General features: G+C 36.8%; 1 protein-coding gene across 1 annotated transcript; it reads right to left on the minus strand.

The window, feature by feature from the left end:
* Positions 1–8383: 8383 nt before the first annotated feature.
* On the minus strand, positions 8384–9319 carry LOC131486740 (olfactory receptor 2T27-like). The gene has a single exon (XM_058686653.1). The coding sequence runs from the start codon at positions 9317–9319 to the stop codon at positions 8384–8386; it is 936 nt and encodes a 311-aa protein (XP_058542636.1).
* Between the last annotated feature and the right edge of the window lie 5980 nt (positions 9320–15299).

Here is a 15299-nt window from a genome sequence, read left to right on the forward strand (position 1 = left end):
GTCCATGTGAGGGGCTCCTGATCTGGCCCTCCCAACAGATCATAGATGGGCTTTGCTATGACTGAGAATCCAGGAATCCAAATGCGACAGAACCCTTTGGCCCTTAAAAATTCACGCAAGCCTTCTTTTGTTTGGAGCTGTGGCAGTGTGGTGATAACTATCTTCCTTTCCAGTCCTAGTTCTCTTTTTCCTTTTGTGAGGAAGAAGCCTAAGTATTAGACCTGCTGCTGACAAATTTGTGCCTTTTTCCAAGAGGTCCAGTACCCTGAGTAGGACAGTTGCTGCAGGAGGGCCTTGGTACATTTCATACAGTCTTTTTGGGTGTCACTGGCAAGGAGGAGGTCATCTAGATATTGGAGGAGGACACACCCTGTGGTTTACCTTGGAAAATCGGTGAGGTCTGCAGCTAGTGCTTCCTCAAAGAGTGGGTGAGTTCTTAAAACCTTGGGGAAGTCGTGTCCAGGTAAGCTGCATCTGGCGCCCTGTAACGGGCTCAGTCTATTCAAAGGCAAACAATGGTTGACTTTGAGGAGCGAGGCAGAGGTAGAAAAAAACATAATTTAGGTCGTGGCATGTAAACCATCTGGCTGACCCCGGAATTTGGCTGAGGAGACTATACGGGTTTGGAACCACTGGGTGTAAGGAAACAGCCATTTTGTTAATGGTCCTCAAATCCTGTAGTGGTCTGTATCCTCCTCCTGGCTTCTTGACTGACAAGAGTGGTGTATTCCAAGCCGATTGGCACTCAATTAGAATACCTGCTTCTCTGAGCTTGGTCAGGTGCTCTTGTATACCCATTCTAGTCTTGAGTGGAAGGGGGTACTTCCTTTGTGTATGAGGTTGGGCTCCAGGGATCAGGTCAACAATGATGGGGGCCTGACTCCATGCTAGTCCAGGTGGGTTATCTTCAGCCCATATGAAGGGGAATGTAAACCTGAATTCTGAGGGTCTACAGGGTAGGGCATGGGGGCAGAATAATCTCCATTCTTCTTCCCTTGGCAGGGTAATCGCCAAGACTAGGGTTTCCTTCTGTCTTGGGTTTAATTAGAGGCTAGTGTGTCCAGTGGGTTCAAAAGCTATCTAGGCCCCAAATTTGGAGAGCAGATCCTGGCCCAAAAGAGGAATTGGTAAGTCAGGTAAGTAGAAGAACTCATGCCGGACCTTGTGACCCCCAAGTTCACATTGTCGAGCTTGACAGAGGGCTGCTGCATCGCCCTTGTCCCAAGTAGCCCCAAGTATGATTGCCATCTCTTGGCTTATGGGTGCCACTGGGGAAGTAACAATGGAGTAACAATGGGGAAGTATCAACCATGAAAATTATTGTTCGTCCCTCTACCTTCATTTTGATTGTGGGCTCATGGGGGTTAGGAGAGAAAGATCCCATTCCCCCTGAGTCCGATTCTACCCCAGCCAGACCAATGAGGTTCTTGCCTCGAAGTTCCTTCCAATATCGGCTGGGTTTTGAGGGCCCCTTCCGATTCAGACATTCATTCTTCCAGTGTCCATTCTCTTTGCAGTATGCACATTGGTCCCTTGCTAAGGGGGCTCTGGGCTTCCCCCATTTTGGTGGTTGGGGTCTTCCCGTCTTTGCAGTGTCTGTTTCTTTTAGTGCTGCTGTTCAGAAGGGTGGCCTTCTTTTTTAGTCTTCTCTGAGCTTCTCTTTCGGCTGCGACTTCTCTGTTCATGAAAACGTTACTGGTGACCTCTATCAGCTGAGTGATATGCATTCCAGCATAGCCCTCCAACTTCTGGAGTTTTCTTCTGATATCTGGGGCAGCCTGTGCCACAAAAGAGGTATTTACCATCTGTTGACTTTCTGGTGTCTCAGGGTCAAATGGGGTGTATACACAGTATGCTTCACATAATCTTTCATAGTAGTCTCTGGGAGACTCCCCAGGGTGCTGTGTGACTGATGATATTTTAGCCATGTTCATGGGCTTTCTGGCTCCAGCTTGGACTCCCTGGAGGAGGACTTCCTGGTATTGTCTTGAGGCCTGTCCTTCTTCTGTGATGAAATCCCATGTTGGGTGTTCTTCAGGTGTGGCAGCTTGAGCCCAGACAGCAGGGTCATTAATCCCCAGAGGTGCATGATCTAGGTACTGTTGCATTTCTCTCCTTCTTCTTCTTTCTTCTGTATTAAACAGAGTACGAAGTAACTGTTGACAATCTTCCCAAGTCAGTCAGTGGGTCTGGAAGAGGGACTCCATCAAGTTGACCACTGTTTGTGGCTTTTCAGTGTATGATGGAGTGTTGTGTTTCCAATTGAAGAGGTCGGTTGTAGATAAAGTTTGATAATACATCATGGAACAGCTGGGCTGGACTCTTCTGTCCTCATTCTGTCTTTCAGGCTCTCTCCTCTCCCTTACAAGTTTTTGGACAGCTTGAGGTCTGGGTCTGGGGCGCAGTCTGGCTGCTGGCCCTTGTGGGGTAGGATTCTCCAGCTCAAGGGGGGTGGGAAGATGGGTGGTGCTGACTGCAGTAGTGGTTGCAGTGGCGCCCACTGCCAAGGCTACTGAGGCCTTGGCAACTGTGGCTACAGGGGAGAGACAGATGGGGGAGGAGTTTCAAGCTCAGGAGGAGTGGGGAGGAAGCTTGGAGAGTCATAAAGAGGTGGAAAGACAATATCATCCTCCGCGTTTCCTTTAAATATTAAAGGAGCGGTGGGCCGCTTCTTTGGCTCCCTGGGTGAGCCTCTGGATAAAGTGGCTAAAACATTTGCCTGGATCTGTTTGCTAATGATGAATAGCAACCAAGGTGGGGGGTTTCAGGCAATTTCAAGCCAGGAGTCGATGTATGGAAATTGTTCAGTGTGGCCTGGGTTCCCAGTGACTACTAGCCAAACCTGCTGCACTATTTGAGCATCTAATGTCCCTTCTGATGGCCATCCTACATTGAATGTGGGCCATTCTAGTTCACAAAAGGTCCTTAACTTCCTCGGTGTTATTTTCACCCTGTAATCACCTGAAAATCCCTTTTTAAAATTTTGAGCATGATCTCTAAAATCATAGTCTTACTCTGTTTTGATCCCGTTATTAATTTTTTTTTCTCATGTTCGGTGTCACAAAGAAAGGCAAAGGGAGGTTATCCCCTCGAATGAGAGGACCAGATACTCCTCTGGTCACATTACTGAGGGAAACTTTAGGTGAGGTTTGGTCAGAGCAGACTCAGCTTTGTGACTTGTGGTCAGAATCTGATCTGATACCAACCTAGACCTTATAGGCTCACCAGGACACAGGAAAGCCCATTCAGATTCTGTAGACTTTTGGGGACCTTAAGCATGCCCGTCCCTGGAGCCACAAACTCAAACTCTACTGGCAAGCCTGGCCAAGTTGCACATTCAACACACACACACACACACACACACACACACACACACCAAAGTCTATTACATTCCCTCCTGCAAAATTCTCTACCTGTGAGACCCGTTAAGGCCTCCAAGGATTGATCAGGTCCCCCTTCTACTCTTTTGGGTGGGTCTGACTTCTTTGGGGCCCTGGTCTTACCAGTTCTGATGTCAGGCCCAGGTCCTCACCTACCAGGTGTCTTTGAGTCTGGCAGGAACAATGAAGCAGGGCTGGCCCCAGGCAACTGAGAAGGAGACTGCCAAAATTCAGTCAGGGCACACCTTCTCCCTTGCGATCCCTCACTCTGTCACTGCCTCACTGTTTTCCCAAACTGGTGGCAACAATAGGCCAGCGTGGTAGGGTTTCCTGGTCTGGGAACCAAGTATGTTAGGGAACCAGGCTGGAACACTGGTGGAAAAACCAGGAGGCACTCAGAGATCTTGGTGGATTGGAGATTTATTTAACACCAGTGGGCTCAGAGGAGACTGTTTCTCCAAAGGTCTGAGCCCGGAATGCAATTGGGGAGGGTAATTTACAGTTGTCAGCTTCCATATCTGTGGGGGTTTTCACATGCACAGCAAACAAAGGAAGAACCCAGAGGAGGTGTCTCTAAGCTAGAGACCAGAGTCTATTTTAGCCCCATTGGCCATCTTTGGCATACTTTATTTACTTCTCCAACAAAATAAGATAAAATATGTGCATTCTGTTGTTTTTGGATGTAATATTATGTCTATCATATGTAATGTATTGTTCAATACCATTTTTTCCTTATTGATTTTCTGTCTGGATTATCTATGCATTGATGTAGGTGGAAAGTTAATTTCCCTGTCTTCTGTTAATATCTGCTTTATGTTTGTTCTTGTTCTTGTGTCAGGTTCATAGTTGTTTACAATCTTTTATGCTCTTGTTGAATTAATATTTTTTATCATTATATAATAAATTTCTTTTCCTGTTGTTACAGGCTTTCCTTTAAAGCATATTTTTTTCTGACATAAGTATTGCTACCTCAGCTATATTTTTGCTTACATTTACATGTTATGTTTTTCCATTTGTTAAAATTTCAGTCTGTATGTGGATTTATGTCTCAAATAAATCTCTTGTAAGCAGTATACAGATAGGTCTATTTTTTTAACCAATTTAGTCACCTTATGTCTTTTTATTGATCATTTAGTCCACTTACATTTAAGGTAATTATTGGTAGTTATGTACTTATTGTCATTTTGTTATTTTTGTTTATATCTTTTGAGTTTCTTTCTTCTTTTTTCTCTTCCCTTGTTTGATGATTTTCTTTAGTGTTAATCTGGGATCCCTTTCTCTTTATTAGTATTTTTTTAATATATTGTAAGTTTTTGATCTGTGGTTACCATCAGGTTCATATATGATATATTATGTGTATGGTCATTTATGTCGTTCATGGTCACTTAAATTTGAAGAAATTTTATAAGCACTAAATTTTTACTACCCCTTCTACATACATTTTATATATTGTATGTCATGTAGTGTGTGTGTGTGTGTGTGTGTGTGTGTGTGTATTTCACATTTTTAAAATTATGAGTGTTTTGCCTTTTTAAAATATATAACTGATTTTACTATTTATGTTTTAACCTTTATACTGTCTTCCTACGTGATTACTACTTTTATTATGTGATTGCTTCAACTTGAAAATTTTAATTTTTATAGTTTATTACATCTAGTTATGGCCTTTTTGTTCCATTCAAACAATTTTATTTACATTTCTTAAATACCAGGTCTAGTGGTGATGAAATGCTAACTTTTGCTTGTCTGGGAACCTATTTCTCCCTCAATTCTGAATGATAACCTTGCTTGGTAGACTATTTTTGTTCTAGGTTTTTGTTTGTTTTGTTTTATTTTTTTAACATTTTAAGTATATTATGGCTTTCCCTTCTGTCCTGCTAAGTATCTTCTAAAAACAAAACAAAACAAAAAACAAAAACAAAAAACAAAACAACAAAAACCAGATAATAGCCTTATGTTGTTCTGCTTGTATGTAACTGTTTTCTTTTCTACTGCTGTTTTTAAATTTTTCTTTTCATAATTACTTTTTATCATATTAATTATTATGTATCTTGACTTGGACCTCCTTTGGTTCATCTTATTATACGTTCACTGTGCTTCCTGGACCTTGACGCCTGTTTCCTTCTTATGATTAGGGAAAGTTCTAGCTATTATTTCTTCAAATAAGTTTTCTGCCCCATTTCTTTCTTTTCTTCTATGATCCCTATCGTGCGAGTGGTATTATGCTTAATGATATCACAGAATTCTCTTAACCTATTGTATTATTATTATTGTTATTGTTATTGTTGTTATTATTATTATTATTATTATTTACTTTGGTGTCAGGCTTGATTTATTTCCATTATTCTGTTTTTCACATCACTGACCTGTTCTGCATTCGGTAATCTACTACTGATTCCCTTTACTGTATTTTTTATTTCACTTGTTGCATTATCCAGACCCTATATATATATATATTTTTTTTCTATCTCTGTGTTGTTCTCAATGAGTTCATCTACTTTTTTCTCAAGTCCAGTGAGTATCTTTTTCCATTACTTTATTTATCAGACATATTGTTGGGATGCCTGCGTGCCTCAGTCGGTTAAGCATCTGACATGTGGTTTTGGCTCAGGTCATGATCTCACGGTTTTGTGAGTTCAAGCCCCACATCAGGCTCCATGCTGATAGTGCGTAGCCTGCTTGGGATTCTCTGTCTCCCTCTCTCCCTGCTCCTCCCCCACTTCTGCTATCTCTGTCTTTCTCAAAATAAATAAACTTAAAAAAAAAAGACCCATTGCTATCTCCACTTCATTTATCTTTTTTACTTTTTTTTTCTTTTTTCTTGTTCATTTAGGACATATTTCTCTGTGTCCTCATTTTGATTCTTTGTGTTTGTTTCTATGTATTAAATAGGTCAGGTATATTCCCTGGTTTTGAATGTAGTGGTCATGTGTAGAAGATGTCCTGGACTGTCTTATAAAGCATTTCCCTGGTCACTAGAACCAAGTGCTCCAGGGGTGTCCACTGTGAGGACAGCATTCAGTCTCCTGTTATAGCTGAGCTGAAATTGCCTTCAGCTCAGCTCTCTGCAATGACTAACTTTGCTTCTGTGGGTGCAGTGGGCATTTCTTCATCCCTGAACCGATGAGGGACATGAATGAGGCCGCTGTGGGCTTGCTGGTGAGGAGGGCTGTCAGCTAGCCTAGCTGTAAGCAACTAGTCACAGTTGTGACTGCACCAAATGGCAGGTTTTTCTCCCTGCACAGCCTGCTAAGACACAAGGTTGTTAGAACTGCAAGCATGGTGGTGTGTGGGGATATCTCCACCCGCTCCCCAGGGCAGGAGTCATTTTAGAAAAATGCATACCAAGGTGAGAGGTTTGGATGATGCAGGTCTTCAAGGGAATACCAAGACAGGGTGCACAGTTATAACAAGTTTGATGGAGAGTGCTATTGCTTGATCCTTCAAGCCTCTAGGTATCTTGGCCATGTGAGGGGAAAATATATGGAACCTGCTAGCACTTTTGTTCCTGGAGAAATCTAAAGGTCCTTGCCCCCCCCCACACACACATTCTAAGATTAGTCAATAAATCATCACCATACCAGTTTTCAAACTGCTATTTCTATGCTGTGTCTTGGGCTGAGTTATTTAGTGTTCTGACTCATGGTTATTTAGCGTTCCACTGAGTTATTTAGTGCTCCACTCAAAGTGTGGAATTCATTGGCTATTACCCATCAGCTACCCTAGAGTTTAGCCAGCTAATTTTCAAGCCCCTAACTTTAAGCCCCACTGGTTTTGAAAGTGAAAACTTATGGGACACTTCTTCCCAATGCAGGTCTCCAGGACCAGGGGTGCCTGGTGTGGAGTCTGATCCTCTTGCTTCTTTATGCTTGTGATGTTGCTTTCCTTTCCTTTCCTTTCCTTTCCTTTCCTTTCCTTTCCTTTCCTTTCCTTTCCCTTTCTTTCTTTCTTTCTTTCTTTCTTTCTTTCTTCTTTCTTTCTTTCTTTCTTTCTTTCTTTCTTTCTTTTCTTAATTTCACTGAAGTTCCTAACCAAGTCTTTTCCTATCTTTCCCTTTTTGATGTGGTTTTCTCTCTATGAGTAACTGTGGAATATTTTTCTTCCAGTTGTATCCATGTTGTTTTCTGAGATAGTTGCACAGATGTAGCTATTACCTCACTGTGTCCATGGTAGGAGGCAAGCTCCAGATACTGCTATTCCATTCTCCTCTTACATTTCTCTAAACTTGCTACTTCTAATGCCAAAGTCAAGAAATCTGTGTTCAGTTTGAGTCCCAGACATTGATTCTTATTTTATTTACAAGAAAATTTTATAATGTTATAGATTTCAGAGAAAACTTAATTCTGAAGGAAAAAAAAATGTTAACTTTTTTTCTAACTTAATAATGTCACAATGACATTTATAAGTAAAGAAACTTGCATTGGAATACTAGAAAATCATACATGAAAAGTTCTCTTTATATAAAGCCACAATCACCTTGGTTTCCTGAAACCACACAACATCATGTTGGTATTTTGTGGGAGATACAGGTGAGAAGCATCAAAGGAAAAGACTTTAAAAGGGAAGGGAAGGAGAAAGTGCAAGGCCTTAGGACATGTTTACACAGCTGAACAACACTGAGGCTCATAAGGAACATCTAGAGCCATTAACATTGGCCACGGCCGGATCCTCCTTCACACCTGACCCTTCCTGGTGTTATAGAAACCAATTAACTTGAAATTCAACCTTGAAAAGCTAAACCATTAGATTGATTAATACACTTGCTTAGCTGACTTTAAGCATGTAGTCTTTAGCAATTATCCTAATAAAACCAAGCTTCATTCTGGAGTCGGGGCCTCATTCCTACTCGAGAATGAGGACCTTCACTTAACCGCACTTTGTGGACTCATCTTTTGCCTCTCTGTCCATACTCCCTGCAACAGTATTTCAAATTGGTTTTCAACTGTATCTTTTCCCATGCTATACATATATCTTTTTCACAGCTGGGGAGCAGTATTCAAGCACTAAAATGTCACACATTTTCCCATAAACTTCCTGAGAGCTGCCACCACTTCCTTGTTCCTCAGGCTGTAGATGAGGGGGTTCAACATGGGGGTTAGGATATTGCTGAACACAGAAAGAGCTTGGTCCTGCTCTGCACTATGGGAGGAAGTGAAAGTCATATAGATAAATATGTTTGGGCCAAAGAAGAGACTCACCACAGTTAGATGGGAAGAACAAGTGGCCAGAGTTTTTTTCCTGCCTTTGACAGAGTTCATACGGAAGACAGTGAGGAAGATGAGAGTATAGGAAACTGTGATGAGACTGAAAGGTACAACAAGCAACACAATGCTTGTCACCACCACCACTAACTGGTACACTGAAGTGTCTTCACAGGAGAGCTTAATGAGGACTGGGACCTCACAGAAGAAGTGGTGGATCTCCCGTGACCCACAGATAGGAAAATGCATAGGGTACACTGTATGGATAAATGAACTTATAGAGCCTCCAATCCAACAACCTAAAACCATGTGCATACAGAACCTGGGGCTCATAATAATGGGATAACGCAATGGGTTGCAGACAGCCACATAGCGGTCATAAGCCATGAGAGTCAAGATGAGGCATTCTGACATTCCCAACATCAGGAAGAAGAAACTCTGTGTTCCACAGCCAATCCATGATATGGTTCTTTTCCCAGTAAAATAGTTAGAAGCCATCTTTGGAACAATGGTGGAAGTTAATGTCAAGTCAATGAGGGAGAGTTGACTGAGGAGAATGTACATGGGCGTATGAAGTCGAGAGTCTCCCCAAATTAAGACAATCAAAAGTATGTTTCCCAGGAAGGCAAGAATGTAGACAAAGATGATCATAAAGTTGAGGACAATAGAATGCTGAAATTCAGGAAAGAGTCCCACAAGGATGAAATCGGTTATTGAGGACTTGTTTCCACCCACCATGCCCCTAAAACAAATGTAAAAGGGCTGGGGGACAAATCAAATGGATTAGAACAGCTGACATTCAGTACAAGTCTGATATCAATATGTGGATATAAAATTTTATATCTTTTTCTCTACCTTTAGTATTTCATAATATTTACTATCAGAGATATTTTACTATTCATTGCTGAGCAATTACTTAAATATTTCTTAAATAGATAAATTACAAGAAAATAATCAACTTCAGTGCCTTTAGTCTCTGTTGAGTGTATTTTTTTCTTTTTTTTTTTCTTTTTCTCTTTTGTTTCTTGTTTTCTTTCTTTCTTGCTTGCTTGTTTCCTTTCCTTCTTTTGACTAGAGAATCTTCTAAATCTATGGATATATTTTCTACAGATATGAACCTAAAATTTTATATGTTACATCTGATAGTTATGGACCCTAGTTACTAACTCTTGTATATTTAGAAGAAAAAAGAAAGAAAAATCAAATTAATTCACTCAATTTCACTTTAAAATTACAAATAAGGGTGAAACCATATGGTATCTGTCTTTCTCTGTATGGCTTCATATATTAAAAAATAAATAAATAAATAAATAAATAAAAAATAAAATAAAATTACAAATAAATTATTTAACAAAATATTAATGAGATATCATATTAATTTATTTTGGCTAGTTATCATGTCATACATATAGGTGTGAAAATTGCCAGACTTTTGACCTTCTTGGAAGTCATAAATTATAATTTATTATAATAAATAATAATTATTATTTATTCAAAATTAATATAAATGTATTTACTTATATAATCATAATATATAAGTTAAATTCTTATAAATTATATAATTATTATTGGTTATATAATTTTAAATATATTTTAAATATAATTGATTCTAATTATTATTGATAAAATAACTTAAAAAGAGTATGTGTCCAATAAATATTTATTAACCACAAGGTTGAACAAAGTCCATGGAATTCAGCAGGACCCCTTTCCAAGCAGAATGTATGACAAATACCCTCAATACAGTTGCATTCCTGGTGAGAGCTAAAGCTGTTTCCCTCCATGAAACCTTACTGAAAGTAGAGTAAGACACTCCAATCTAAATAAAACAAAGTTGTACATGTGGAAGTTCCATGTGCATCAGTGTTTCCCAGCAGATGGTGTTGATGAAGCACTCACATCAAAACACCTGGAAATCCTGATCTCCATTATTAGAGAAGGAAACTTAGGATGGTTCTTTTCTGTATGTGGATGTTTAGATTACTTTTGTGACAAAAATGTGTTAGTTGTTCACTTAGTCATAAGTCTGCTGAAATATAAAATAAGAAGCTAATTATTAATCGTTTTCCATCCTTAATGAGCCTAATCACTAATATTGCTAAAATTATGTTTATATTACTTCAGGAAAGTGACAAACTATTTCTTGGAAAATCTGCACCATTTATTTAGTTTTCATTCTAACTTTATTATTTTTTTCAATATATATTCAATATTATATTCAAATGTTGAAAAGGAGGCCACCATGAATTAGGACATGGTCTGTATCTTCAATAAACTATGAGTTTAAATATAGAATTATTTATAACAACAAGTCACCAAAAAGTAAAATATATGGCTCTTGTAGGGTGATATATCAACACATAGAAAGATCTGAGTGAGATGAGGATGGAGAATGATGTAACATGTAATTTAAGCTTTATCCTGTAATTGAACCTTAGGATCCAGCAACTTGTGTAATTTTAAAGGCTGAGGAAATGGTTTGTTTGTTCTGACAAAACTTACGTTGCATAAGTGAATGAAAAAAATTAAAATCCTTACACAAATTATTCAAATAAGTTTGAACTGTATAAACTGTAAGTTTTCATTTTTTTCATTCTTTAATTACCTCATGGAACTCTTGTGTGTATATTTATATTATGATGCCTGGCGCCGTCTATCGTATTCTTCACTGAGCTGAAAAACTCATCCCTGTCGGCATTTCGTGTTGAATTCATCTGTCTGCTAAAAACATCTTCCCTTTTTTCTATAATAAATATAATAAAAGGACCTCTGTGATTAGGTGTGTGTGAGGCATGACACATTCCAAGTGCTCAAAATTTATCTACTGTTATTATAAAGATCAGCAGCATTGAAGCAGCCCTGTTTTGCGATTTGTTTTGGATCTGTACTCCAACCTTAAATTATACAAGCCAGATAATTCTTCATGGTTATGAGTAAATAGCTTCATAAATTTTAGAACGCTAGTGGCAAAGGATATAAACATACAGATAATACAGTAAAAGATGCAATATTTAGTGATTTTGGAACCAAATATTGAGTAAAGAAAAATAATCCACATGTGTTTCATCCATTGTTACTTAGTATTTTATGTAACATTTTGTAAATTCTTTTCAATGAATAACTAGCTCCCTGGAAGTGGGGAGCAAAACTATTGGTTGTGTGTGAGGAATAAAAAAATATGACTCATAGTACAACCAGACTACAGACAATAATTTTTTGAATAGACAAATCTACTGTCATTTACTAAAATTTTTGAATTATTTATTAAATTTTCCCACAATAATAAAACAATTTTATTAATTTAACTCAATTGAATAACTTTATTGATAGACAACTTAATATATTTTCATTATTTCTTTAATATATAAGATCAATCTACTCAAAATGAGGAGTGAAATGTTACATTAACTATAAGGTTTTACTGACCTTTCAAAAAGTCTTGTAAATTATGAACATTTATGTCATTTTAGGAACATAGCATGCCCTTATTGTTAGCATGATTTGAAGTTATGTCTATATAGATATGTATAAGGAAAATTAAAATGAAATCAAAACTCAGTAAATAAAGAGTTTTTATAAAAACATTAGGATAAATTCAAGAGATTATCAATATATTAACTTGGTTACTGAGTGTAGGCACATCTTTGAATATATCAGCTTTGAGTCTAAAATTGTAGCAATTCTCATTCTTAAATGTTTTACTTAACATCATGAGTGATGCCTGAACCATATTATGTCAGGTTTCATCATACAAGATTATTTATAACACAATAATATAATTAATATCATTCAGGCAGTCAAACACAAATTTTATAATTCCATACAGCTTTATCTTAGACCTGACCCTGAGTACTACGAAGTACTCATTTAAGACTGTCACAGATATTTTTCCTTTTACAAGTACAATCACCAAAGTCTGACATCTGTGAAAATTAACAATAAGTATAAAAATTCCCTACAGAATTTTAATTACCAGTTATGGTTCAAAATCTTTTTTTTCCCTGCCAGTTTAATATCTACTTCAAATTCTACTTATCTCCAGACACTTCTGCTTCTTGGATTGCTGACAACTTTTAGATATTCCATGATCAATTGTATCTTCTCACTATGGATCATTTAGCTATTGTTTTGTGTAAAAAAATAAATGGAATTTCCTTCATGTTGATAGAGAGATATACATTTTGGGAATAAGCCCAGTGACTATGATTCTACAATACTATGTATATTAAATACTGGTTGGTATATAAGCTAAGTTGTAACTTGGTAGATTGCTTAGTAATATGTCATCACATTCTCCAGAACTTTGTAGTGAATGGCCTAAGGGAACACAGTCCCCAGACTTTAATTAACTTTGATTACAGAAAATAATAGTGAACCCAACCCCATGCTCTTCTACTGACTCACTAAAGCCAGAAGGTATGCCCATGCTCTGAATTCTCCTGCTTCTTTTTTTCTAATATCAAGAGAAAGGCACATATTGGAAGTCCTAGAAAAACCATTAGGCAAGAAAAGATACAAAATTCATCTTAATTAAAAAATAAGAAATAAAGCTGACACTCTTCAACTAATAAACATATTTACTAAAGTTGTAGGGTACAAAGTCAACATACAAAAATCTGTTGTGTTATATAGACTAACAACAAACAATTTGAATGAGAAATTATAAAACTGATCACATTCACAATTGCATCAAAAAGAATAAAATACCTAGGTACAAATTTAACAAAGGAGATGAAAGATCTGTATGTAGAAAACTATGAGACATTCATGAAAAAAAAATGAAAACGTTCAAATAAATGGAAAGATATTATTTTATGGATTAAAAAATTAAAATTGTTAAAATATGCACACCCCCAAAGCAATATACACAGTAAACATAATCCATATCAAGACCTACAAATAGCCAACAGCCATAAAAAAAATGCTCAACAGCACTAATCATCAGAGAAATGTAAATCAAAACCAGAGTGAGATATTATTGTTAGAATGTCTGTCATAAAAAAAAAAGAAAGAAAAAAAGCAAAAAAGAAAAAAAAGAAAGTATATCCATATTTGGTTGGGTTTTGGAGAAAAGGGTGCTTTCTGCATTGTTATTGGGAATGTAAATTGGTCCAACAACTATGAAAAACACTATGAAGATTTCTCAAAAAAATTGAAATACCATATGATCCCACAATTCTACTTTTAGATATGAAACAAAGATAATAAAAAACCCACTATTGTTTTAAAAAAAATATATGCACCCCCTTGTTCATTGTAGCATGGTTACAATAACCAAGATATGGAAAGAAAAATGTGTCTATTAATGGGTGAATGGATATATATATATATATATATATATGTAAAATGAAATGCTACTCAGCCATAAAAGAAGAAAAAAAAATCTTCCCACTTGAGATAACATGTATGGATCTTTTTATAGACGAGTTATTTATTTTACAGTTGGGAGTCTATACTGCCTAATCCCATTTCAATATTTTATTAATCCCTCTAATTTTTCCTCTCTGTCAGCTTGTTTTCTTTATTTTTGAGTCTTTTTATGTTTTTGGTCTTTTTTTTTTTGCTCATTTGTTTTGATTTTTAGCTTCCACATATAGTTGAAATTATATGGCATTTGTCTTTTTCTGTCTAGCTTATTTCACTTAGCATAATAAACCGTAGGCTTTATTCTTACAAATGCAAGATCTTTTATTCTTTGTATTCTTACAAATGCAAGATCTCATTCTTATTTATGAGAATGCAAGATCTTTGTATTCTATTTATCTATCTATATATCTAATCTATCTTTCTAGTTAGTTCTTATTAGTTAATATTATAATATAATATTGGTTTCAGGAGTAGAATTTAGTGATTCATCACTTACAGATAGCACCTGGTGCTCAAAACAAAAAGTGCCCTCCTTAACAAACACCACCCACTTAGCCCATCCTCCACTCACCATCTCTCCATGAACCCTCAGTTTGTTCTTTACAGTTAAGAGTCACTTATGTATTGTATTCCTCTCTCTTTTGCCCCTGTTTCCTATGTTCATCTGCTTTGTATCTTAAATTCTACATATGAGTGAAATCATATGGCAGTTGTCTTTGTCTGACTTAATTAATTTAGCATAATGCACACTAACTCCATCTACTTCTTTGCAAATGGCAATATTACATTCAGTTTGAGAGCTGAGTAATATTCAATTGTGTGTGTAATATATATACTATGATATATATGCTATATTGTAATATAAACTATATTATCTTTGTTTCATATATATATATATATATATATATATATATACCACATATATACCATATTTTCTTTATTCATTGGTCAATAGATATTTGGGCACTTTCTATAATTTGACTATTGTTAATAATGCTGCTTTAAACATCAGGGTGCATTTGCCCCTTCAAATCAGCATTTTATATCCTTTGGGTAAATACCTAGTAGTGAAATTACTGGGTTGTAGAGTACTTCTATTTTTAACTTTTTCAGGAATCTCCATGCTGTTTTCTACAGTGGCTTGAAGAGTTAGTATTCCCAAAAATAGTGTAAGAAAGTTCCCCTTTTTCCATGTCCTCACTGGCATCTGTTCTTTCTTGTGTTGTCATTTAGCCATTCTTATGGGTAAGAAAGAGGTGGTATATCATTGAGGTTTTGATTTATATTTCTTTGAGAATCTTTTCTTGTGTCTGTTAGCCATCTGGATGTCTTCTCTGGATTATTCTTGCAT

Source organism: Neofelis nebulosa, chromosome 1 (genome assembly GCF_028018385.1).
Source record: "Neofelis nebulosa isolate mNeoNeb1 chromosome 1, mNeoNeb1.pri, whole genome shotgun sequence".
NCBI lineage: Eukaryota > Metazoa > Chordata > Mammalia > Carnivora > Felidae > Neofelis > Neofelis nebulosa.